The sequence below is a fragment of the Ovis aries genome, chromosome 5 (genome assembly GCF_016772045.2).
Source record: "Ovis aries strain OAR_USU_Benz2616 breed Rambouillet chromosome 5, ARS-UI_Ramb_v3.0, whole genome shotgun sequence".
NCBI lineage: Eukaryota > Metazoa > Chordata > Mammalia > Artiodactyla > Bovidae > Ovis > Ovis aries.
Genome location: NC_056058.1, coordinates 42,711,606 through 42,738,119, shown reverse-complemented (window position 1 = coordinate 42,738,119; position 26,514 = coordinate 42,711,606). Strand labels below are relative to the sequence as shown.

The window sequence follows — 26,514 nt, the reverse complement described above, 5'->3', positions numbered from 1 at the left end:
ATGTTTTTCTCTGGATACATGCCCAGGAGTAGGATTGCAGGTCCAGAGACCAGATTTCTTTGTGAAATCTTAGTGTTTGGTTTCCTCCCGTTTGTGGTATCCTTAGGAGCCCAGCTCTAAGGCAAGAAAGGGAAAATTAAAATCCCTGCCTGGGGACAAGGAGAAACTTGCTCATTTCTTTAAAAAAAAAAAAAAATGCTTTTAAAGAGTCACGTTGAGGTTAATGGCCAAATAGAAAGGCACATCCTGAGTTGGAGTGCCCACGTGAGTGCTTGCAGTGCAGGCCGGGCTGGTGTGCTGCGCGTGAAGATGGGCACCCTGCCCGTGGCACACTGGCTCTTGTGCGTTCGCTTCCCGTTCACACAGGGTAGCCCCGTGCTCAGGGCTCTGGGCTGCTGCCAGGTGGAGCACCTGCCCAGCGTCCCCCACTCATGTGTCTCTCATGGGAGGAATGTCCGGGCTTCACTGTGGACCACAGGAACTCAGAGTGGGCCTGCCCCAGCCCTCCCCTCCACCCCCGCCCTCTATCTTTCCTGTTTTGCTGGCTGTGGGCAGGGTGTGCCCTCACATCCCTCCAGAGACCCCCGTGGCTCCCGTCAGAGGCAGCAGCAGCGTGAGGTCAGCCAGGTGCTGGTCCAGGGGCCCTGGGACAAGGCAGGGAGCCCTGGGTCACAGCCCAGGTGGTGCAGCAGCCCTGTCTCCTGCCATGACACGTGACAGGTTACATCTTCTGTCTTGTGTACCCAAGTACAGGAGACCAAAGCCCTGCCTGGGTCCACATGCACTGGTGCAGTCCCTTATACATACGCAACAGGCTTTCAGAGCGCACATGTGTGAGAATGAGATTTTTATCAGGATAAATTTAAATCCACTCAAAATTCATTATCTTGAAAGTAACTCATTCCCAGTTTGGCACCCCTCAGGTATTGTTATCCACACGTTACTCACGACCTCACAACTAACAGAAGCTGACATCTGGTTTTAGAGGGTGATTCTTCTCCCATTAGGGGCTTCAGCAGAGTCCTTGAAATAACCCCCTCCACCCCAACTCACTCTCTCTTACCCTCTGGGCACCCCTAACCTTCCAGAAAGATCCATAATGGAAAGCAGATGTCCTGTGCACCTGCCCTGAGAGACACGGATGCCCACATTTCTCTGGAGCATGTGACCAGGTGAAGCCCCTGAGCAGGTGTGTTACCCTCAGCACAGGCAGGGCTGCCGCCCGGGTCAAAGCCTTGTGTGTCCCCACCACGCGAGCTGGAGCCCTGCGGGGCCTCTCAATGTGTGGTCCACAGCTTTGCAACCTAACTTAGCAGGGCACTCATTAAAAAGGCACGCTCCCAGGACCTGCCCCAGAACTACTGCATCAGAATCTCTGGATGTGGAGTCTAGGAATTTGCATTTTTTACCCTGAACACCTCCCCACCCCCAGTTACGTGTACTCCTAGCAGGAAGCACTGGTGAGGAGCACTCCTGTATAGCCCTTTCCTCACACCCTCCCACCAGGAGGAGACCAGTGTCTCGGGCCTTGGGGAGCCCTTGGCGGCCACTCTGCTGTGGGGAAAAGCAAGCCCCTGAGATGGAGAGTTACAGCTCCTCAGCCGGGAGGGGCTCTGTCGTCCTCTCAGGCTTCTGGAGTCTTTACTTTTTTTTTTTTTTTTTTTTTTGCTGTGCTGGGTCTTCATTGCAGTGTGTAAGTTTAGTTGCCCCATGGTGTATGGGATCTTAGTTCACTGACTGGGGATCGAACCTGCATCCCCTGCATTGGAAGGCAGATTCTTAACCACTGGACCACCAGGGAAGTCCCAGGTCATGCCTTTCGCATAGAGTTTGACTGAAGAAGCTGATGGAACAAGGAGTGCTTCCAAGTACTGAGAACCTTCTAAGTTGGGTACTGTGCCTGAGCCCTCTCTTACCCTTTGGCAAGGTATTGGTTGTTATCTCTGCTCTATAGCTGTAGAAACCTCTCTGAGGCTCAGAGAGGTTGTGTGACTGGTCCAAGACTACACAGCTGGTGAAAGCAGAAGAAGGCTGTATCCCAGGGCTAGCTGACTCTCTTCTGGTGACACTGCCAGCATCTTCTGGTGGAGATTGATGTGGTCAGCCTGTGAGATGGAACATTGGGTTATTTTCTGATTCAGTAAAACCAAACTTCCCCTGAGCCTTTGAGCTTAGAGATCCAAGGCTGAGCATGTGACAAGGTGCCTTGAGACTAAGGTGGTTTTAGGATCTCAAACGTCGGCGTGCTCCTTCCCAAACCTGTGCTGACTCTCTGAAAGGAGGAAATGCTTTGTCTGGGGTTTGGGTTCTTGCCTTGTGGAGGCAGCGCTGTTTGTTAACCTGAAGAAGGGACTTGGAGGTTCTAAGCACGTGTCATCACTGCAGGGATTGGCAGGAGGGCGGACGCTCATCGGTGACTCCTCCCCCAGCCCCACCTCTGCCACCCCTTCTGCCTTCATCTCCTCTCCTCTGCAGCTGCCCGCTGTCCAGTCCATCAGGAGATGCAGAGCTGTGCAGATCACCCCCCAGTGATGCAGCTCAGCCTCCTCTGCTGTTAATTGGCCAAGGGAGCTGTGTTATGAGTAATCAGAATTGTTACTCTCTCCCCTAATGACCTTTGTCAGGAGACCACCTTCAGGACGTTCTCCAATTAGGGAGCTTCCAGGCTGGCAGGGCAGCACAGTCTGTCTGCCCAGAGCCCCCACGCAGTGATGGTGGCTCATTATACTGGAGCCCGAAGTCAGCCGGTCCTGCCGGTCGGCCCAGCCCTGCAGAGGGATGGGAGGCAGGTCTCCTCCACACATCTTCAGGCTCCCAGATGCTCTGCACTGGTGGGTCTTCCCTTGGTGGGGAAGACCCTCCTATGGTCAGCATAAAGGGCCACACTCACTAGACCCTTAGCACATTCTCTGTTTGAAGAATTTTTATCTGGGACAGATGGTTTCTTTAGAGATCAAAGGCCTGTTCCGGGAAATGGTGGCCCAATCAGGGCAGATGAGAGCTACGAGGAAAGTCACAAACAGTCCAGTCGTACCTGCCCCCAAAGAGAAGAGGAGGGGGCCGAGGCCAGGGAGAGGAGGGTCTTGTCTAGTGGGTTCCACAACATGGGGCCGCAGGACGCGTCCACCCACGTGGCCCTGCTTCCCTTCCCCTCACCCCAGCTTCAAACACAGAGTCTTTTCCACATCTCTTTCCTCCCATTGAGGCCTGGTTGTGGGCCAGGAGGAGGCCTCTGCCCACACCAGTAGGCTATGCAGACATCAGCGAGACAGTCATGGTCCTGTAACTCTGTGTTCAGGACAGTCTTCTCCAGAGCCTTCATAGGCATTGGAATTAAAGTGTCCCCAATGGGCAAACAGAGCACTGGGAGTTCTTGGCTTGGCAAGTAGAGGACACCTTTGTTCAAAGACAGTAGTGTCCCTTCATCCAGATAAGTTCAGTCTGATGCCAGGAAACGTAGACCGTGAACTAGCTTTCATCCCTCACTGGGCGCTGCGTGGTGAGTAAACTGCACTGCCATATAGAGTAGCCATGAGCTTTGAGGACAGGGTCCAAGTCTTTCCTGCTCTCTGTTGTATTCCCAGGACATAACGCCTAGCCCGTAGTAGGAACGCAAAATCATTCAGTAAGTGAATGAGTGACTGCTTCAACTGTTTAAAGTATTTATTGTTATTTTTTAATTTGTTTGGCTGTGCTGGGTCTTAGTTATGGCATGCGAACTCTTGGTCATGGCATGTGGGATCTAGTTCCATGACTGGGGATTGAACCCCGGTCTCCTGCTTTGGGAGCATGGAGTCTTAGCCACTGGACCACCATTCAGTCCCTGAATACTTTAACTTAAAGTTCAAACTTACACTTTCTGAGAGGAGCCCAGAAGGGCCATCCCAAGAAATGAATCTCCAACAGTGGAGATTCAGCTGTCATGAGTGCCTTAGAAGGTCAGCTGGGCCTTAAATCTTCCCTCACAGGAGTCTGCTAATTACTTTGTCAGGTTTTCTGCTGAAGCATCTAAATGCGCATTCAAAATAGTTTTCCCTTATGTCTCCTTCTTAATATCTCAGCATAGTTCCTGCTGTGGACAGTTGTTAAGCCTCAGGCCTGGCAGTTTAACAGCTTTGCCGCCTGGGAAGGGCCTTGTCTTGTGTGTTTTGCTTTGTGTCAAGATGCTTCGCTTTGAGTCTCCTGCTACAGAGCAGTTGGGACAGGCTATCTGAATAACTGGAGAACAGCTTCTGGGACAAATCTTGGGCATAAGCTAAAACTCATTTTTTTTTTGTCATGAATGAAATTTTAATGTTAAAAAGATGCACAAACTAATACCTTTGTAGTAAAGTGTTTTTACAGTTTGGTACCACCTTCACCCATGAAGAAAATCTATATCAAGCACTTTTACTGTCTAGAACATAGTAAATGCTCACTAAATGGGAGCCCATCAATCTTTTTTAATCACTGTTCACTTGAAATAGGTTAATCCACAGGCTAAATTTTCAGCGCAATCTGATAGAGATGAGAAGTTTCATGTAAAGGATGTTTTGATTTGTTTTCATCAATTTCCTCTCAATGGAATGTCTTTCTATTGGGAAGGGGAAAAGAGCTAGCATTTTTCAGGTACCGGCTGGGGGCTATGCCAGCTGTTTAATGTTCATTGTTGTATTCTTCTCTGCTGACCTCAGGGGAAGGTTTGCTCTCCTATTTTCCAGAAGAGGAGCTCAGGATTGTTGAACTCCAACGCCAGTATGCTTTCCCTTCTCTCGTCTTTAGAAGTGAGCCCAGAAATGGGAACTGTGCGTGGTGAAGTCAGCCAAAATGGCCCATGTGACGACGTGATCAGGTCACTGTCAGCTTCCCTGCCCAGACCAGCCTTCTATTGGCCTTTCAGAGGACACTGTGATCTAACCTGTCAGTATTTCAGCATCACCAACAGAAAGGTAGTGTGGGCCAGCAAACCAAGGTGCCCCGGACCACCTCAACATCAAAACTGAGTGGCTGCAAACTCAGAACTCTTCACAGCATGCTGTTTCCTTGTCTCTAACGTGTTGAATCAAAATATCTCCCTATCCCCCATGTCCAAAACATTTCCATCGGGTTGTACATTTCTCAGATTTTCCGTGAACTGCCTGTGTTGTCAGCTGGTCCCGGGAGGTTTTCATCATTCTGATATGATTATTTCATAAGATTTCATGATATAGCCTCCTGCACGGCCTACAGATCTCCACTAGTAACCAATGAATGGAGTCTCTCCGCACTGACTGTTTGAACTGCTAGAAAGTTCAGGGGTGCTGTCTACCCAGGACCCGCAGGCTGCCTCAGGTCCTGGTGGTCCCAGAAAGCCGGGGTACAGGGGCTCCCTCTAGCGGTGTCACACAGAATGCCCTTCCTCTTGTGCAGAAGGTCCTAGTTTCACAAAGGCAGGTGTGGCCGTTTATTTGCAAGCGCCTCTTGTCTTGGAACAGAGGCGACACGGGGGTGGGTTGGTTGTTGTTTAGTTGCCAAGTCATGTCTCTTTGTGACCCCATGGACTGTAGCACGCCAGGCTCCCCTGTTCCTCGCCACCTTACCCTTGGAACTACAGCACCGTTCCGCACCGCACCCCCTCGGCTTAGAACTTCCATGTACATGGAAGGGCGCTAGTCCTGGCCTGTGGACACCCAGCCTTCACAGACCTATCCTGTGTTCTTGTGTATAAAAAGGCTCATTCTAAGTCATTTCCTCCTGCCCTGTGCAGGTCCCCTGACCTCTGTGGTGAGTCGTTTAGGGGACTCATTCTCAAAGGGGAAGAAAATGGTCCCACCACTGGTCCCCTCCCTCGCCACCATGGACCGCCACCATTCATCTCCGCAGGCATCCCACTGCCACTCAGCCTTCCTCCCCTTCACCACTGCCACTGCCCCCACCCACTCTGTGTCCCCACTCCAGGCCCCTTCAGAGCCTCCATCCACCTCTTGGTCTCCCCACTGTGACTACCCCCTTTCCAGCACACAGCTGACTGGAAGCTCCTATTTGCATGTGACAAGGCCTTATTTCCTCCTGTCGCTGCGGTCGGGCAGCACCCTTTGCCTTTGAGGGTAGAGAACAGACATATGGAGCATCTCTCAGCGGGGAGCCCTGTGTGCAGCCCCACAGTAGGGGCACCAGGGTATGTGAGGCAGCAAGGCTCGGGCCTCCCCCTGGGAGGAAGATGCATGGTCTCCAGCTCCTAAAATGCAATGGGACAGCTAAGTGCCTCCTGAACGGGGTGACGACTGAAGTTTCCACTGATGTAAGTGAATGCACATTCGGGTACCCTCTCCATCAAGATGAGCAGTGCCAAATGGTCAAACAGGAGCTGGAAACACTGGCCAGGAAACGGGTTACTGTGTGCAGTCTGAGGACAAAGCCAGCATGCCAGCTCCAACGTGTTGTGATGGTAATACCAGGGGATCTTCTCTTTCTTCCTTATGGTCCCCATACAGAAAGCATGTACAGGGAACTCCACAGCTGGAAGTGCACAGCTCGTCTTTTTCCTGCTCATCTGGCCTCAGGCTCTCAGAGCACCACATTAGGAGCCTCAGTTATCAGAACATTAACCCAGTCCCTGGGACCTTGGGTCTTGTTTCTAAAATGGAACAACTTGTAAAGGAAAAAACAAGTTTGGCAAGAGTTTCTCCTCAGGTAGCTTGAATAACCTAATTAAACATGCAGTTTTCGAATTAAATTTCCTACCACAGAAGTGGAATTGTTAAGTTTCACAAATTTCCACACTTGATACTCGTCTAAGAATAATTTTTTTTTTTCAGGCTAACCCTCTTTTCTTCTTTGTCCGCACTGTCCCTGGGTGATGTCATCTAGTCCCATGATTTTCAAATCTTGCAGTTCTCTGTCTCCAGTTCACACTTGTTTCCTGAACTCCAGGCCTGCAAAGCCAACTGCTCCCTTGCTTTTCTGTGCTTGGACACTTAATAGACTCCTCAGTCTTCGTGTAGTTGGAACAAATCTCTTGAATTTATGACCAAACTTGATCACCCCTCCTTCTCCCCACCTAAGTGAAGAGCAAGCAGCCTTCACCTGGTTATTCAGGAAAGAACCTTGACCACCCTCTCTTTCACTCAGAGCATCGCCTGCTGTGTCAGCAAGCCCTGCCTGAAACAGCACAGGAACCCCTCCACTCTCCCTACAGCCCACCCCAGCGCAGCAGCCCCCCGCCAACCCCGCCCCCCCCAGTCCAGGCCGCAGCATCTCTTGCCCTGACAGCTCCAGCAGCCTCCTAAGGCAATCTCTCTGCTTCTCCTTTGGCCACTGTCTCAGCCATGCTTCCTCCCACCACGCCACTTGAAGCCAGAATCCATTTAAAAGCATAAATCATATCGAATTGTTCTCCTGCTCAGAATCCCCCAGCAGCTGGCCATCACACTTGGGCTGCAGTCAGGGCTCCGCGCACGGCCCTGCCGGCTCTGGGTCACCTCCTTTCCTCACCTCTTCAGCCACTCTCCTCCTCTCTCCACCACCCCAGACACTCATCTTGCTCCTCCTTGAAAACACCACATCTGTTCCTACCACAGGGACTCGGCCTTTGCTCTGTCCTCAGATCCTCTCTCTTTCTTCGCTTCATACAAGTCATGAAAGGCCATCTTCTCCAAGAGGCCTTCCCTGACCACCTCATCTAAACAGTTCTTCACCCCTGCCCTCCTCATCCACTTTCCCTGGTATCATTTTCTTCATGCCACTTACCACTCCTGTCTGGCTCCTCCACTTGAATTTCAGTTCCCCGAGGGCAGGGATTGTGTCTGTTTTGGTTACTGCTGTATCTGCAGTACATAGACTAGAGCCTGTCATGCAGTAGGAGATAAAATATTAGGACGAATGAATGAATGAGCAAGAATAACGCCCGGCCCAGCTTGCTTCTGTGTCCTACAGCTACAGCTAAGTCGCTTCAGTCATTTCTGACTATGTGTGACCCCATAGATGGCAGCCCACCAGGCTTCTCCATCCCTGGGATTCTCCAGGCAAGAACACTGGAGTGGGTTCCATTTCCTTCTCCATTCTATGTCCTATGAGCTTGCATACAGGGTGAGAAGATAGTCTCACTTGTGATTTTCCCAAAAGCACCATTTAGGAATTGTTTCTGAATTGAGCACATAAGATATCAGAAGGCCTCACTTCTAGAGCCACATGACTGGTGTCACCCAGAGCCACATAGTGTCGCCCAGAGTGTGTTCTTGGAGAACACACAGCAAGGGAGCAGGTGCAGAGTTCACCAGATGGAAGCAAGGCTTCCTACAGCACAGCCATCTAGCCCAGGGTCACGCAAGAGGTGAAGTGCAGAGAGCAGGCAGGGAGTCCAGCACTGACCTCGAAGCCAGCCCTAGCTGCAGTCCCAGAAAGCTGAGCCAGCCAGGGCTGCTGTGTGACCCTCTCTGGCTTCAGAAGCACCTCTGGAAGCAGGCACAACTCGCGATCTCTGCCAGACTCGTTCTGGCAGCACTGTTGAGATCATCCTGTTCCACCAAGGAATTTGCCCAGGAATCATGTGCACTCAGTCACTCAATCAGAGTCGGAGGTGAGTGAGCACGCACTCCCTGTCTCAGGGCCCCACACGCCTCCCAGAACCTAGACCAGAGTCCTTCCACCCAGCCAGGACGAGAGGTAAGCCCTGCAATTGCTGAGTGAGGTATTGGAGCAATATTAAAGCTTTCTTCACTTTCTGTTTGTGATCATTTAATCTTAAGCATTGTCTTGAAAAAAGTAAAACCTGAATGTGGATTTTTTTTGTAATTGAAGTATAATTTACATGCAATGAAATGCATAGGTCTTTGTTAATAATTCGTAACAAACATATATGCCATTACTCAAATCAAAACTTTAACCATTTCTATCACCCTAGCAAGTGATCTCATGTTTATTCTGCCCTGTGCTTTCTCTCCTCTCTTGAAACTCAAATTACATGTATGTTCAGGTCAGTTCAGTCGCTCAGTCATGTCTGATTCTTTGTGACCCCATGAACTGCAGCATGCCAGGCCTCCCTGTCCATCACCAACTCCCGGAGTCCACCCAGACTCATGTTCATCGAGTCGATGATGCCATCCTACCATCTCATCCTCTGTCATCCCCTTCTCCTCCTGCCCTCAATCTTTCCTAGCATCAAGGTCTTTTCCAATGAGTCAAGTCTTCACATCAGGTGGCCAAAGTATTGGAGTTTCAGCTTCAACATCAGTCCTTCCAGTGAACACCCAGGACTGATCTCCTTTAGGATGGACTGGTTGGATCTCCTTGCAATCCAAGGGACTCTCAAGAGTCTTCTCCAACACCACAGTTCAAAAGCATCAATTCTTTGGTGCTCAGCTTTCTTTATAGTCCAACTCTCACATCCGTACATGACCACTGGAAAGATAATAGCCTTAACTAGACGGACATTTGTTGACAAAGTAATATCTCTGCTTTTTAATATGCTGTCTAGGTTGGTCATAACTTTCTTTCCAAGGAGTAAGCGTCTTTTAATTTCATGGCTGCAGTCACCATCTGCAGTGATTTTGGAGCCCAGAAAAATAAAGTCAGCCACTGTTCCCCATCTATTTGCCATGAAGTGATGAGACCAGATGCCGTAATCTTCGTTTTCTGAATGTTGAGCTTTAAGCCAACTTTTTTGGTCTCCTCTTTCACTTTCATCAAGAGGCTCTTTAGTTCTTCTTCACTTTCTGCCATAAGGGTGGTGTCATCTGTGAATCTGAAGTTATTGATATTTCTCCCGGCAATCTTGATTCCAGCTTGTGCTTCTTCCAGCCCAGCATTTCTCAAGATGTATTCCGCATATAAGTTAAATAAGCAGGGTGACAATATACAGCCTTGACATACTCCTTTTCCTATTTGGAACCAGTCTGTTGTTCCATGTCCAATTCTAACTGTTGCTTCCTGACCTGCATACAGGTTTCTCAAGAGGCAGGTCAGGTGGTCTGGTAGTCCCATCTCTTTCAGAATTTTCCACAGTTTATTGTGATCCACACAGTCAAAGGCTTTGGCTTAGTCAATAACACATGTATGTTAGTTCTATTCAGATACTCTCCTAGCTCTCTGGTGATCTGTTCAATTTTTTTTTTTTTTACTGTATTTCTTCTCTGTGTTCAGTCCTTTTTATTATTGACTTATCTTGGAATTTGATCTCATTACCTGCTCTGTCTAATCAGCTTATTCTTATTTAAGTCCAGTTAATAAATTGAATATATTGTATATTCAGTTCTATTAAAGGCTTGCTCTTCTCTGAATTTGGTTCACTTAGACATATATTCCTTTATTACTATCACATGACTGTAAAAATAAGGTATGAATTTTAGTCCTTCTGAGTCTTTTTTGTTGTTATAATAGGAGTAGCAATCTTTTGGAAATTTCTGTGACTTATACAGAGGTATACTTCTGTCTGAAATTTTAGATGCCTATTTTTTTAAAAATATCTTCCATATTATTGGAAAATTGTAAGAACAGTACAAAGAACTCCAAAATATTCTTCACAGAGGACCTCATTGAAGTTTCATCCTAACAATGTCCTTTATAGTAAGAGAAGTCACATCGAACCACCCATTACATTTAGTTGTCATCTATCCTCAGCCTGCTTCAATGCAGAACAGGTCTTTAATCCTTTTTTGGCATTCATGTCCTTGACATTTTTTAAGATTATAGGCCAGTCATTTTAATAATATCTCTCAATTTGGGTTCATCTCATGTTTCTTTGTGACTACACTGAAGTTGTGAATTTGGGGCAAGAATAAAACTGAAGTTATGATGAGCTCTGCTCCTCAGTTCAGTTCAGTCGCTCAGTCGTGTCTGACTCTTTGTGACCCCATGAACCGCAGCAACGCCAGGCCTCCCTGTCCACCACCAAGTCCCAGAGTCCACCCAAACCCATGTCCATTGAATTGGTGATGCCATCCAACCATCTCATCCTCTGTTGTCCCCTTCTCCTCCTGCCCCCAATCCCTCCCAGCATCAGGGTCTTTTCAAATGAGTCAGCATCAGGTGGCCAAAGTATTGGAGTTTCAGCTTCAACATCAGTCCCTCCAATGAACACCCAGGACTGATCTCCCTTAGGATGGAGCTCTGCTCCTGCATCCCATCAACTAAGTATTGATGGCAACCTGTCCCATCAGTGGTAATGTTAACTTTGATCACTTGAATAAGAGGATATCTACCAGCTTTCTCCACTGTAAAGTTACTCTGTTTTCCTTTAAAACTAATAAATGTTTTTTAATGAGATATTTTGAAGCTGTGTAAATATCCTGTTATTCCTTTCTCACCCACCAGTTTTAACATTTATTGATTTTCTTGGGCTGAAATAATTAATACTATCATTGCCAAATGAAAATTTTCTACCGCCTTCATTTCTTCTATTATTATTAATTGAAATTCTATTGTAAGGAACACTTTTCTACTTTACCCCATTTATTTGCTCAGTTTTTAAAACTTGCTGTGGATTTGTGGATTTCTGTTTATTCAATGGGATATTACCTGCTGCTATCATTATTTTCAGGAGGTCCAAGATTTGGCCAGTGGGAGCTTCTTCAAACTATATTCTGCATCTTTTGATATGTTCCATGATTTTTTAAAAAAAGACTTTTCCTTACTTTCTGGTACAAGATACCCTGGGCTATTCTTATACTTTCCCTGCCCCTTCCCTGGAATAAGCCATTTTTTTCAAAGAGCCTTGGTTCCCATTAGTGGTGAATTGCATTTAGAAACCAAGACATGAGAATAAAATGCGCTCCTTACTTCTACTACTACTAAGTCGCTTCAGTCGTGTCCGACTCTGTGCAACCCCATAGATGGCAGCCCACCAGGCTCCCCCGTCCCTGGGATTCTCCAGACAAGAACACTGGAGTGGGTTGCCATTTCCTTCTCCAGTTTTCCTTTAAAATTGGAGGAAGTTACAGTTCAGTACACACAGGCAAAGTCGTATCTGACTCTTTGTGACCCCATGGACTGTAGCCCACGATGCTCCTCTGTCCATGGAATTCTCTAGGCAAGAATACTGGAGTAGGTTGCCATTGCCTTCTCAGGGCACTCCTTACTACTGGAGTTTTACTGCTCCTGGCTTCTCTCTAGAAAAGACATCCAGGACACACACACACACACACACGCAGTTCATTTTCTAGAGTTCCTTTTAGCTTCCCTCTTTTCTTATTTGTAGCTCTCTCCTGTGAGAAACCTGGCTCCCATTATCCTCTAGGTATCCATCTATTGCTTGGTCCCCCTGTATATAAAGTCATGTCCTCACCCCATCTTCCTCCCTGGGCCCTTGTCCCACCTGCCACTGCCCATGCACTACTGCTAGAACCAATCTTGCCTCATTCTTTGGTCCCCTTCCTTGTGGTACCCCACTCCCCACTTGGCCACCACCATGCTCTGCTGCCTACCTCTTAACTTGTGAAATTAAAATAATATTAGAATTTTCTCCCCTTGGAATAAAATAGCAGAAGTCATCCTGACACGTTTGGAAGTAAAATGATAAGTATGCTTGTTGTCACAAATCAAACATCGTTTTGTTTTGGCCAATAAGACCTGCTTAGAATGATCAGTTCAGTTCAGTCACTCAGTCGTGTCTGACTCTTTGCAACCCCATGAATTGCAGCATGCCAGGCCTCCCTGTCCATCACCAACTCCCAGAGTTCATTCAGACTCACATCCATCGAGTCCGTGATGCCATCCAGCCATCTCATCCTCTGTTGTCCCCTTCTGCTCCTGCCCCCAATCCCTCCCAGGATCAGAGTCTTTTCCAATGAGTGAACTCTTCGCATGAGGTGGCCAAAGTACTGGGGCTTCAGCTTTAGCATCATTCCTTCCAAAGAAATCCCAGAGTTGATCTCCTTCAGAATGGACTGGTTGGATCTCCTTGCAGTCCAAGGGACTCTCAAGATTCTTCTCCAACACCACAGTTCAAGAGCATCAATTGTTTGGCGCTCAGCCTTCTTCACAGTCCAACTCTCACATCCACTCATGACCACAGGAAAAACCATAGTCTGATATTTTGGTTTTAAATATTGTCCCGTTTTGCCACTCTAGATAAGGTTGATCCAATAACTGATACAGAATGACTTCTTCCCAGGCTTTAGTTAGAAATGTGTCAATGAGAGCAAAGCCCTCCCTCTCTGCTGATTCCGCCTCAGGAGAGGAGGACCAGTCAAAACCAGGTTTGTTCTGGTCAATATAAACTAGAGATGAGATGGTGTTATAGGTCAGAGACCCACACTGTGCCTAAAGGCATTGCTTATTCAGAAGATACTTCAAACCCAACTCAGTCTTTTTTTATTTCTGTTATCACACGTGGTCTGAGAGTGGTAAGTCAGTGATCTTGTATTTATCACCAGCCACCTCACTACACTGAGAAATGTCCTGCTCCTAAGTGGCCCTGCTCTGAGCTTTGAGGTAGAAGACAGGGACGTAGGTTACTGGTGGTAACTATGTCTTTTTCCTCCACTGCATCCCATTCACAGACTTCTCTTTAATTTGTAACTTTCTGGTGTTGGAAGAGCTGAAGTTTGCTTTAAACATGCAGGTTCAATTCAGTTCACTTGCTCAGTCGTGTCTGACTCTTTGCGACCCCATGAATAGACGCACGCCAGGCCTCCCTGTCCATCACCAACTCCCAGAGTCCACTCAGACTCACGTCCATCGAGTCGGTGATGCCATCCAGCCATCTAATGCTCTGTCGTCCCCTTCTCCTCCTGCCCCCAATCCCTCCCAGCATCAGAGTCTTTTCCAATGAGTCAACTCTTCGCATGAGGTGGCCCAAGTACTGGAGTTTCAGCTTTAGCATCATTCCTTCCAAAGAAATCCCAGGGTTGATCTCCTTCAGAATGGACTGGTTGGATCTCCTTGCATTCCAAGGGACTCTCAAGAGTCTTCTCCAACACCACAGTTCAAAAGCATCAATTCTTCGGCGCTCAGCCTCAGGAAAATGACAATAGGCTATCTGGCAGTGACTCCAGGCTTCCCTGTCTCTTCTGTGGCAGGAACAGTTCTCAGCCACTTTCCAAAGAGCTGCCTAGTGCTGTGTTGAGTGTCGTATCCCTGTATTTACCTCAGCTTTGTAACTGTTATATAATACTTTTAAAACTCATAACCTAACTTCTGCCTCTGGCAGTGTGGCAGAGAAATATATTTTTAAATCCTTTTAGGCACTGATGTGCTGGTAAGAATGTAAGGAATACTTAGAGGTTAAAAAAAGGCAAGTGAAATCAGGAACCCAGAGAGTAATGTAGCTGGAAGCTGGCTTTGCCTGGAGGGCTTTGGCCAAACTGGGTGAACCTTAGCTTTGGTTTGATCACCCAGCATAATTCAGGGCAGCAAGGACAAACCCCAGGGTCCTTCCAAGTTGGATATATCTGGAAAAATTTCTCTCCTTCCCATCATAAACCTGAAACTCCATGGGGTTCCATCCACAATGGAGGACTGAACAAGAAAGAAACATACCCTGTCACAAGCCAGTGCAAGAAAATGTGCTTGTCTCAAGTCTTGGCACAAAATTAAGAGTAGAAAACAATTAGGGGGAAAAAAATCTCATGATAACATATAACCATATGGTGATCTCTGTAAGAAATTGTAACTCAGATGCAGACTACCTAGGTAGTCTGTAAAATCTCAAGTGTAAAATTGAGCTTAAAGCAGAATGATAGAGTACCTAGCACAAGTGCTTAGCTCAAGATGAGCCCATCTTCAAACTGTGCATCCAGAATTTTCACAGATCTACTCCCAAGAAGTGTGAGATCACTCTTAAAAAAATAAACTTGAAATGCCATGGGGGAGAAACACCATGCAACAACCAGCATAAATAACAAAGTGACTCGGAACATAAAATATATATATGTTCAATGATTTTTGAAGGTGTAAATATGGTAGAAAATCAAGAGATTCTTGAGATGACCATTCATCCTCATGAAGAACTAAATAGAACTTTTAGAAATAAACATTCAAAGATAAACGCTCAGTGAGAGAGTGCAAGAGTAGATTAGAAAAAGCGTGAAGAATTCAGGAGCTAGAAGATGAATTAGAAAAAAATTACATAGAATGAAGCACAGAGAAACCAAATATGGGAAATGTGAAAGAGATAAACAGATACTGAGATAGAAGGAGGTAGAATGAGGACTTGTAGCATGTGTCTGATCAGAATGCCTGGGAGGGAAAAAAAGAGAAATAATGGAGCAGAGACGATATGTAAAGAAAGATGGCTGTGATGGATTGATGAAAGACGTGAATCCTCACTTCCCAGAAGCCAAATGAATTGCAAGCGGAACAAATGCAGAGAAATCTGCATACTTACCTAATAGAGGGGCTTCCACGATGGCTCAGATGGGGAAGAATCTGCCTGCAATGCAGAAGACTCGGGTTCCATCCCTGGGCCAGGGATGGAACCAACCAACCCTCTCCAGTATTCTTGCCTGAAAAATCCCATGGACAGAGGAGCCTGGCAAGAGGAGTACATGGTGTTGCAGAGAGTCAGACACAGCTGAGCGACTAACACTTTCACATCATGGAGAAACTGCAGGAAAACAAAGTGAAGATTTTAAAATGATCCAAAGAGAAAAGATGGATTACATACAAAAGAATGAAAAGGCTGTCAGCTGACATCTCAATAACAAGGAAGCCAAAGAGCAGAAGAATAAAATGTTTATTGAGTTGAGAGGAAAAATCTGTGGACATAGAATTACAGAGCATCAATCACTCTTTTAAATGAGGGTAATGTGGATATTTTAGACAGACACAACTAAGAAAACTCGAGGCGTAAGAAGGAATTATGAGGAATAAACATAGAATTAATATATACTATTTTCTTTTTTTTTTTTTTAAGTGTGCAACTCAGTGGTTTTTAATATATTCACAAACACATCACTGAACACCACTATCTAGTTCCAAAACATTTTCATTATACTAAAGAGTAACGCTATATCCATTAGCAGTCACTCCCTATACCTTCTTCCCCTTAATCACTGGGAAATATTTAATACTAATCCACTTTGTCTCTATGCATTTACCTATCCTGGACATGTCATATAAATAGAATCACACAATATGTGGCCTTTTGTGCTCAACCAAGTAATATTCCATTGCGTGGATATACCATGATATGTTTACGCGTTCACTGGCTGAGACATTTGGATTATTTCCACTTTGGGGCTATTATAATAATGATGCTTTGAGTATTCATTTACAGATGTTTATACAGACATGTTTTCACTACTCTGGGATACACATCTAAAAGCAGAATCGCTGGGATATATGGTAACACTGTATGTTCTTCTTTTTGAGGAACTCCAAACTTTCACAACGGCCAAACTTGTTTTATATCCTCACCAGCAATATTCAAGGGTTTCAACTTCTTCACATTCCCATCAACACTTACTACTTCCTCTCTCTTTGACAGCAGTCATCCTAGTGTATGTGAAGTAGCATCTCACTATAGCTTTGATTTGAATGGCTATTTAGCAGCAGCAGCAGCAGCAACAGCAACAGCAGCAGCAGTAACAGCAGCAGCAGCAACAGTACAGTTCAACTCCATGTAGTATCAACTTTTCTTCTCTTCTGAGTCTTGTACCAATTTCATCTTTTCTTTTAACTCCTTCTGATCTCTGGAATACTGTTCAAATATTGGTTGATAAATATATATTCCTCCAGCAATTCCAAGGATGCTAGCAAAAAGCAGTTGTGGAAAAGTCAATCTTCCAAACATTTTTTCATCAAACACTTCACAGCCCAAGGATGGGTCTAAAAAAACAAACTCCACATCCGGGAACTCTCTTCAGGTCGTTCTGCTTCAGCTCCCCGCCGCCTCCTGCCTGCACCCGCAGAGTTGAGATCCAGTTCCTTTCAGCAGTTTCCGGACCCAAGCCGCAGAGACCACGAAACCAAAGGAAGGGAACAGTCCCTCGAGAAAGAAACGTAGCAGGGAAAGCGCGGACCAGCCCGCGGCGAAGACGTACACGCGAATATATATACTATTTTCATATATTTAGGTCAAGGGAGGAGTGGTTATAGTTCATATGGTCTGAGGTTCTTCCTGTGGAGGGTAAAGTTATTAGTTAATTTTGCGCTTAGGTTAATTTATACATTTTTAAATTTATGGATTAGAGAGTAGAAGAATAAGAGTATACTTAATTTTCATCTGAGTAGAAGAAAAGAATGAAAGGTGAAGTATTCAATCCAAAATAAAGAAAGAAAAGAGAGAAAGAGGACCATGGGAAAAAGCGATCAACAATCTAAATAAACTATACAGATGAATAATGGCATGTGTGTACAATGGGCACCATACGTGAAAATGAATTGCAGGCATATGCAAAGGTGTGGTGAGACGAGACAGTATAAGAGCGAGGAGGTCACTTCACAGGTAAGTAAGTATAGGGTGTTCCATTTCTGTAAAGTTCAGAAACACGTTTAAAAAAAGAGCAGTATATTGCATAAAAATACAAAGATGAGCTCAAACTACAAAGAAAAACAAAATAATAATAGACAAAAATTCCAGGTAATATTTACCTCTGAGTAGAAATGAGGGAATAAAATAGGAGGAATTCAAAACTAATGAAACTTTTTCAAGTGCACTGATGAGTACATAGTTGTTTATGGTATTGCATGCTTCGGCTGTGCACAAAGTATATAAGTATTGTTATATTCACTCATCATTTCATAGGAATAATTTAAACATGCACAGCCACTTTAATTTTGTCTTTTATGTTTAGTGAAAAGTTTCTGATGCTGTTTCATTCCAGGTGCGATAGCTAGGCGAAATATAGTGACTATCGTTTATCAAATGACTATCCTGTTCCCTATGCAGTAGCCGCTCTTGTCATACATCGAATTTTCAGATACATGGGGATTTATTTCTGGACCCTCTTCTATTTTATTGTCACATCTACAGTCATTGATCTGTCTATTCCTCAATCATTATCTTATTGATTTGATCATAGCAGCTTTCTGGTTTGATGTTCTGATATCAGGAAAGGCACATCCCACTTCACTATTGTTTTTCTTATTTTTCTTGGTTATCTGGGGCCATTTATTCTTCCAAATAAACTTCTTGAGATTATTTTATCCAATTCCCAAAAGAGTGCATTAAATTTGTAAATTTATGGTAATATCTTCCCACCCAAGAATATGAAATGTCTTTGCATTTGTTCAAATCTTATTTTATGACCTTCAATAAGATTTTGTAGTCTTTTTCATATCAGTCCTATGGCTTTCTTGTTAAATTTATTCATAAATATTTTATGGTCTTATCATTATTATGAGTGGACTATTTTCCCTTTTTCATTTCTAATTATTTTGCTAATGAAGAGAAGAATGGTTAATTTTGGCATATTTATCATGTGTCCAACCACGCTCATCATAATTCTCTTAAAATTTTCATATTTTTTCACTAGAACCTCTTGGTTTTCTAAGTATACAAATATACAATTAGTGAAAAGAGATAATTGTTAGTTGCCTCTTCCAAACTTTTACTAATGTTTCATCTTGTTTTATTACACTTCCTTTTTGAATAAAAATGGTGATGACAAGTACCCCTGTCTGGCTCCTGATCTTTACTTGAAGCAGTGGTTGACCATTTAAAAGGACATATTTAGAAGTTGTCCTCTGTGCCTTTTTTCCTTAAAGTTTTTATTTAGAATGACTACTGTATTTCAGAACTTTTTTTTTTTTTTTCCCATTTTTTGGTCTGGGCCTTGAGATACATACTCTACTTGATCTTGGAAGATTTGAGTCCCAGTGCTGACCATTCTCTTTTAAATTCCTCTGATTTTCTTTTTGGTTCAAAAATCATGACTCTTGAAAACCCTCTTTGTGCTGTGCTCAGTCCTCCTGGAGTTTTGATATCTTGTTGACTGTTGAAGTTATTATCCTTCTCCAGCAGCTGGAATTCTGGTTGTTCTTTCTCCCCCTGGAGGCCAGACCCCCTAATATAGATGGTTATTGTCCACTGCCTGCTCCCCGAGCTCAGATTCAGATGCTGAATCCTTCACTGGGCCCCTGCGGAGACATCTGAAGGAAGTCTCCCACTCGCCATTCAGCGTGTGCACTGCTGGGCTCAGAGCTGGAGCACACCCAGCTGTTCAGGCAGGATAGATAGCTAGCCTCCCTGGGCCCCCAGGCCCACCTGCCAGAGGCCTCAGCAGCTGCTCGGTTCAGGCAAACCAGAGTAGAAATGGAAGTATCTATTTAATACTCTTCCTGAGCTTTGTTTCTATATTATCCAGCATGTATTTTTATGATTGAGAGAAAAGCGCAGGTCTTTAAGAGGAGAAACTGATACCCTTCTGGTGGTTATTGTTGTTTAGTTGCCGAGTCATATCCGACCCTTGGCAACACCGTAGAATGTAGCCAGCCAGCCTCCTCTGGCCCATGGGATTCTCCAGTCAAGAATACTGGAGCGGGTTGTCAATCCCTTCTCCAGGGAATATTCTGACCCAGAGATCGAACCTGCATCTCCTGCATTGGCAGGCAGATTCCTTACCACTGTACCACCTGGGAAGCCTGCCCTCCTTACTAGAAAGTACTAAATTTTTCTGTGCTAATATCAGATATTTTTGTTGCACTCCATTTCTTGCTTTAAAGGAATAATCAAGAAGTACATATTATTCAGTTTTGTAAGATACACCAATGACAGGTGATCTACCAAGATAATGTGTCGACCTGGGGGCAGCATTTGTACAGCAGGTAAATGGCCCTGGAAGGATTTAGCAATCCCCTCTGTGCTCATAGGTCTAAAGTGTTAGGGAGCATCCTGGTGGCTCATGCTGAGTGTCTCCACAATAATCCTCGAAATAATTGGAGGCAGCCCAAGATGTCACGGCCTTGAATCATTAGCTGGTGGAGAAGCAGGAACAAACCCACATAATGAGGTATCAGCAAGAGAGGGGACCCACCGAGAGCAGCAACATCTGCCCCCCTCAGCTGGAAGACGCAGGGACCCCCGAGGACCCAGAGAAAGTGACAAGGGAGCTGAGTACCAGGAGGAAAAATGAGGGCCCTGGAGACAGAGCGTAAGACAGATGTGAACTGGAGAGGCTTTAGGCAAAGAATGGAAACCTGGGGATAGGAATGTATTTGGAGGAAGTGCTCTAAAACAAAACCATTTTGTTAAGGAAACTCTCCCAGGGGCAAAAATCCAATTGTGCTTCACATTTTTATGCAGCTTTTCTTCCCAAGAATGTCTTCAAAATAACCCTTCAAAGGCCAGTTGAGATAACCTGGTAGGACAAATAGAGGCAAAAACAAAGAAGGAGGGATTATCATAGTTGTACTACAGCCCAAAGATGTGCATGTTAGAACACAAGCTCTCACAGACATCCTAAATCCAGTCTCAGGGAATTTCTAGGTACCCCCTCATGTCACTGATATGGAAACTGGGCTCACGTGTGACTTGCTTTGGTGGAATCCAGACAGAATCCAGTCCAGTCCAGTCCATTCTCCCACCAAATGCTGTCCGCTGTTTCTACTCTATTACTCAAGTTGCCATGTCTGTTTCTTTAGAACCATTGATTTCTGGTAACTCAGACCTCCAGCCAGCTGTCTTAGGTCTCTGAAGTGTGTTAATAAGATTTGGTCTTTCTTCTGATGTTTTTCTCAGCCCTCTCTGTGCCAGGCCCTGTGCCAAGCTCTCATCAGCAGTAGAACCTGGTCTTTGCTCTGAAACCAGAGAGACCACTGCATGCCCACCCTGGAGCTCTGAGTGATGGTGGAGATTGGCTACAGAGGCCCTGCTCTACTATCTGGGGAGCCATGTGAGTGGGGGTCCCCACTTTCACAGCGAGAAGTGCTGAGCGCCAGCAAACAGCCAGATAAAGATCCAGGCTAGCAGTCTGGGAGCCGCTTTTAAGTGGAGTATGCCTGTGGGAGGCCTCAGGGAGAAAGTTCTAGAAATCATGACTTGGGTAGCTCTACTGTCATCAATACACTATAGAGGGAGGCATGGCATGACAGTGCGAAAGTTTCCCAGCGGGGAGAGAAACACCAGGACCGACTGAGGAGAGCAGCCTGCTACAGCCACCGGACGGGGGCCCACGTCCAGGCTGCTTTCGAAACTGTGCTCAGGTCAGAGGCCCTGAGGTGCAGAGTGGAGGCTGCAGGCCAGTGCTGCTCACCATGCAGCAGTGCTGAAATCACCATGTATGATTTCAGATGTCCCCGAAAGCTGGGCAGACTTAACTTGGGTCAAGCAAGTTTCCAGTGCAGGGGAAACTTCAAGGGAAGCATTTCCTCAAAATATTATGAAGTGTGCTATTGTGACTCTGCCTTTTAAAACCAGGCAATACTTGCAGTAGGAATTTGTTCCCCTTTTCATTAAGGCAGACCTCCTGAAAACTATAACTAACCCACACTTTACGTACACTTACGTCAGTAAAACCAAATGGTTTCTTATTTTTCAGTCTGTTTATTCAACCTGTCATTCCAAATGTTTGAATTGAGCACCTAATATATGCCAAGCCATTCACATGAATCAGCTCATTTAATCCTCAAAAAAAAAAAAAAAGATCCTGTAAAAGGCAAAGCATCATTATTCTCGTATTTAAATTAGAGGGAAAAGAGAGTGGGAAACTTGACTGGGCTCACACAGCTAACAAGCCCGGGGCTGGAACAATGTGAGCTTTAACCTTGAGTTACTCGAAACCTGGGTGGGATTCAGGAATCACATAAGGTCTAGGATGAGTCCACCGTACACGTCCAGCTCCAGCGTGCCCTCACGTTCCCACACACCTCATCTGTCTTTCTCGAGTGAGAGTCCAGCAGAGCTGAGCTCGGTGGTTTGCAGTCTCATTTCCTCCTCCTGGGGTCTTTTGTGAGGCTGGGGGCTCCACAGGAAGGAGGCAAGGATGAAATTCCTGGCAGCTGACTCAGGTGACATCTGCCACTGTTGTTGACATTGGGAAAATTACCCAGAGCTTGGGAATAAGGCCAAGGGAGGGTGGCGAGTCCTCTTGTGTCATACAAGAACATCTTTTAACAGACTCGCCCCAAATTGCTGCACCATTCTGAACTAGGGAGTTATATCTCTGTTCACCTCATTAGTTTGTGTCATCAAAGGCCCGCACTATGCATTACACATTAACTTGCAGATTTGTTTCCAGTAAAAATGCAAACTATTTCTTGCTGGTGGAAAAAATAAACCCCAAAGGGTATGGTGTTCTTGCCCTGTAGGTCATTCCCCAGTTGTCTGTCTTTCCTGGCAGTCTTATCCCACCTAATCTCTGCAACACCCGTACCTCCACCAACTCTCCTTTGAACCAGCTTCACCTCCCTGAGGGTCCCTCGTAACCCAGTTGAATACATCTTAAACACTGCTCATTTTGTATCCTCATCAGAGTCCTGTTTTCAGGTTTTAGAGGAGTGTCCTTTGGCACTTACATTCTTCATCCCTGACCAGAAATAGTTACCTCCAGAAACCCTGCCCAGGGAGGTGGGACAATGTGTAATGTCCTGGTCTGGGCTTTGGTCTGCTCTAGAATTGGTTAGAATCAAACTCCTCAGGCAGAATTGAGAGCCCGCTGAGGGTTAGAAGTCCTTCTTCCCTCTCTGTGTGCCAGGCATTTCTGGCTTTGACTGATTGGTGTGTTTTGAAGCCAATTTGTCAGACCTTAATTTAGTATCTGTGAGCCACACACAGAACAAGTACCATTACCTTCCAGTGATGGGTAGCCATATGTTTCTATTAAGCTTTGGAAGCTGGAACATTGGTCAAGTGTTTCTAAGCTGGTCAAGCTTCTTTCATGAAGCACACAGTGGTCTGGGCTTAGGACGTGCTGTGTGGTCACTGAGAGGATATCACGTCTGCCCAGCAGTCACCTTAACAATTTCAGGGGGAAAGGCCAGAGGAGGGGGGCAGGGGGCCACTGAGGCTGAGAGACATCATAATGGAAGGAGGGGGTTGCAGGCCAGGTGTCCATGCATGCAACGTGCGGGTTTAGAATTCCATGTTCTAAGATCCAAGCAGGACTTTCTCCTGTGATGCTGTAAGCCTATAGCCCTCAGAAAAGTTGCTAAATTGGCCTCCAGGCTGCGTATTCTTGGGATGTGTGAGCAGCAGAGATCCTGCTGACCAGGAGTGCTGATGTCTGTGTGTGTCCTGATGTTGGAGAAGCCCAGACTAGACATCTGAACCCTTCTGGCCTGGGTTCCTTGAGGGAACTCATATTCCTGGCTGAGCTTATTATTCCAAGTCTGAGAGATTTGGGGTGAGACTCATTCAAATCTAGGCTCCACCACCTAAAGTCTACTTGCTGTCTGACCATCGGCATGTCACTGCAGGACTCATATTTCCCAGTCTGTAAAGTGGGCAGATGTACATGCCACATTCAGAGTGAGGTCAGTGCATCTACCCCAGAGGGCTGTTACAAGGGCTAAGTGAGGATTAGATAAGCTCCTGTAAATATGAGGAATGGTGCCTGGGCTGGCGTCGGGGGTGAGGGGGCTTGTATTGGAGGACAGGCCTTTCGACCAGGTGGGGAGCAGGTGATGCTGAACCCAGGAGAGGGGGCTCCCTTCCAACACTGAGTTCCCACAAGCTGACTGAAGCTTTCAGGGAGCCAGAGTCACCCCACTTCCCTGGGAATACAGATGGGCAAACAGCAAATTTGACTCTACAGACTGGTTCTGCCCTGTGAGATCTGCCCAGAAGCAATCCAGGCCTGACCCTGCTGCCTCTCCCGCCTTGTTCTGTACCCCGGGCTCTGGCACCCCAAGCTGCTGTGCTGTCCAGGGTCTGGGGCTCTGCCAGATCTCAGACCTTTCAGATCTCAGGTCCTCTCTCACCTCCTCTCTTCCCTGACCTCCAGACGGAAGCCGGCCCACTGCAGTGCCCTGTTTAACTCCTTCCTGCCCTCTTCTCCAGCCCACATTTGCCCGTATGTGTTCACTTGTTCACATTCTTGTGCGTCTTTCTGTGATATCAGTGAACTGAAGCCAGGGCCCCCGTCTGCCTGTGTCCCCGGCCCCTAGGATAGGGTCCTAGAGTAGTGGCCCATGGCAGGTGCTCCATAAATATTGACTGGATGAATGGGTGGATGGAGGGCTGGCTGGCAAGCTCTCCTGAAGTGCCTGGTTGTTAGCCCCAACTCCACACGGTGTGTAGAAACTGCACTGGCTGTAGACCTGGGTCTCTGCCTGGCTCTCATACAAACCTGAATTCTGCAACCACTTCCAAGGCATTTGGCTGTCTTCTGCAATGACAGATTCAAAGTTTACCAGACACCCTGTCTCCAGACCATCTTGGGCATGTCTAAGGTTGAGTTGTCAGGGAAGATGTGGGCAAGTACTGTGACCATTACCCAGCTCCAGCTGATACAGCCCGCGTCACTGCTCCTCTACACACACTCTTCCAAATGCAAGCCCTCACTGTAGGTCTTTAAAAAACGTGCCCACAGCACAAGATACAGGCTTCAGCTCCCTGCTGGATCCCTAGCGAGGCACAGAAAGTAACACATATAATCTCTGCATGCCTGTGTCTGCTGACAGGTGGGCCCTTCATCCCTGTGCAAATACATTCTGTCTGCAGAAACCAGAGGCCACTTCAGTGACAGGCAGGAGTTCAGGGCAGGCAGCAGTGAGGCCATCAGCAGGCAGTGAGGCCATCAGCAGGCAGTGAGGCCATCAGCAGGCAGGGTGGCCAGTTCTTGGGACTGCATGTGCGCCTCTCACCTCCAGTGTCCACATCGCACTCTCCGTGGCCTGTCTGGGGCCCTGCAGAGTGTGCAGCCACCGTTGTTTTTGTTCACTCATTCAGTCGTGTCCAGCTCTTTGTGACCCCGTGGACTGCAGCACGCCAGGCTTCCCTGTCCTTCACTATCTCCCAGAGTTTGCTCAAACTCATGTCCATTGAGTCGGTGATGCCATCCAACCATCTCGTCCTCTGTTATCCCCCTTCTCCTCTTGCCCTCAATCTTTCCCAGCATCAGGGTCTTTTGCAGTGAGTCAGCTCTTTGCATCAGGTGGCCAAAGTATTGGAACTTCAGTTTCAGCATCAGTCCTTCCAAAGAATGTTCAGCGTTGATTTCCTTTCAGATTGACCGGTTTGATCTCCTTGCAGTCCAAGGACCTCTCAAGATTCTTCTCCAGCATCACAGTTCAAAGGCAAGAATTCTTCGGTACTCAGCCTTTTTATTTCTACTGTCCAGCTCTCACATCTGTACGTGACTCGTGATTCTGCAGCCACCATAAAACCACGCCATCACCTCACTAGGGCTTTGGGGTGGGGTGGGGCCAGGTAGTGGGGATTTCAGCTCAAGCCCTTCCCCATGGGACTGAGGCAGTACTGCTTATAGAGAGACCAAGAATGACCTCCACAAGCTGTGTGAGGGGAGGGGCTTCCTCAGAGGGCGAGCTGAGGCTGAGTTCTCAGACGGAACACCGGAACACCGCACTGGGCAAACGTACCTGAAGGCAATGAGCATCCCGGAGTGGAACTCTAAGGGGTTTCCCCTCCTGTGCCGTTCGGGCCATATCCTGCTCGGAGAGGATGCCCGCTCATTGGTGTGCCCTGTGCAAGGAACCAGTTAGAGACTGAGTCAGAGTTTGGAAGCGAAACAGCCAAATTGTCTGTGCTCTGCCCTGCGGTCAATGGTCACAAAACAAGAAAGGCTTCCTGCTCCAGGTGAATGGGGAAGGCTTGCTCCCTCTGATCCCTCCCCTCGGGCTGAGTGGCTTGTCTGACCACTGTTATCTTCCACTGCCTCCACCCATGCCCTGAGGTAGCAGTTCCAGGTCTGAGGCAGTCACGTGGAGAATCCTCATTTGAATCTCAGAGGGAGGCTTTAGCACTGACTGGTACAGATGGACTTGTTTCTTCTGCCACCATAACTTTCATGTAACAATTCCCATGTCTGACTGTGTTCAGTAAATTTAATTAGTGTTGAAAAGCACTTATTTGGTGAGATGATCGGTTTCTAACCTGGGTAAATGGCTTTGTTTATGACTATAAATTAAGCGCATTATATCTTTTCCAGGCATCGTGGTCGTACTCATAAATACTGTAGGCAGTTGCTGGCAGTCTCACTTGGTTACCTTTCCCATTACTGGTTTAGCATCGTCCCGGTAGGACTGGGGAATTCATTCTGTTTTAATAACAAGGAGGAAGTGGCGACAAGGGGCTCGTTTCTGAAACCACACTTGGCAGGTGTCTCGGTGGCGGGGCCGGGGCCCCTGCACCCCTGTGCACAGCCTTCTCAGCTCTCTGTGGGCCTGCCGGCCACAGACTGGGAAGGACAGTGCAGGGCTTTCAAGTGACTTTTGTCCTCACTGCAAATCATTAGGGATCACATATGTGCCAACAGCCCATTTCCATGTCGGAGAGAACCTGAGTGTTCTTGGCAACTTGGATGAGCACAGGTCGGCCCGAGTGTTTTCTTGATACTGGCCCCTCAGAGCACAGCTTGGGAGAGGCCCCCAGAGCCGCAGCGGCAGGACGGTCAGACCTGGGCAGTGCAGCGCTGCTTGCTCCTCAGAGGCGCTGGCTGCAGCCTGGGCTATGGGCATCTCAGAGGGCGAGGCTCAGGTACAGGGGGTTCTCCCTGCACC

At 46.7% G+C, this 26,514-nt stretch overlaps 2 protein-coding genes across 4 annotated transcripts in view; one reads left to right on the top strand and one right to left on the bottom strand.

Moving 5' to 3' along the window:
- Window positions 1–26,514, top strand: part of FSTL4 (follistatin like 4) — a 768,172-nt gene that overhangs the window by 508,278 nt on the left and 233,380 nt on the right. The window lies entirely within an intron of this gene.
- Window positions 16,412–16,798, bottom strand: LOC106991156 (protein PIGBOS1). Its single transcript, XM_042250517.2, has one exon. The coding sequence runs from the start codon at window positions 16,685–16,687 to the stop codon at window positions 16,523–16,525; it is 165 nt and encodes a 54-aa protein (XP_042106451.1). The 5' UTR covers window positions 16,688–16,798; the 3' UTR covers window positions 16,412–16,522.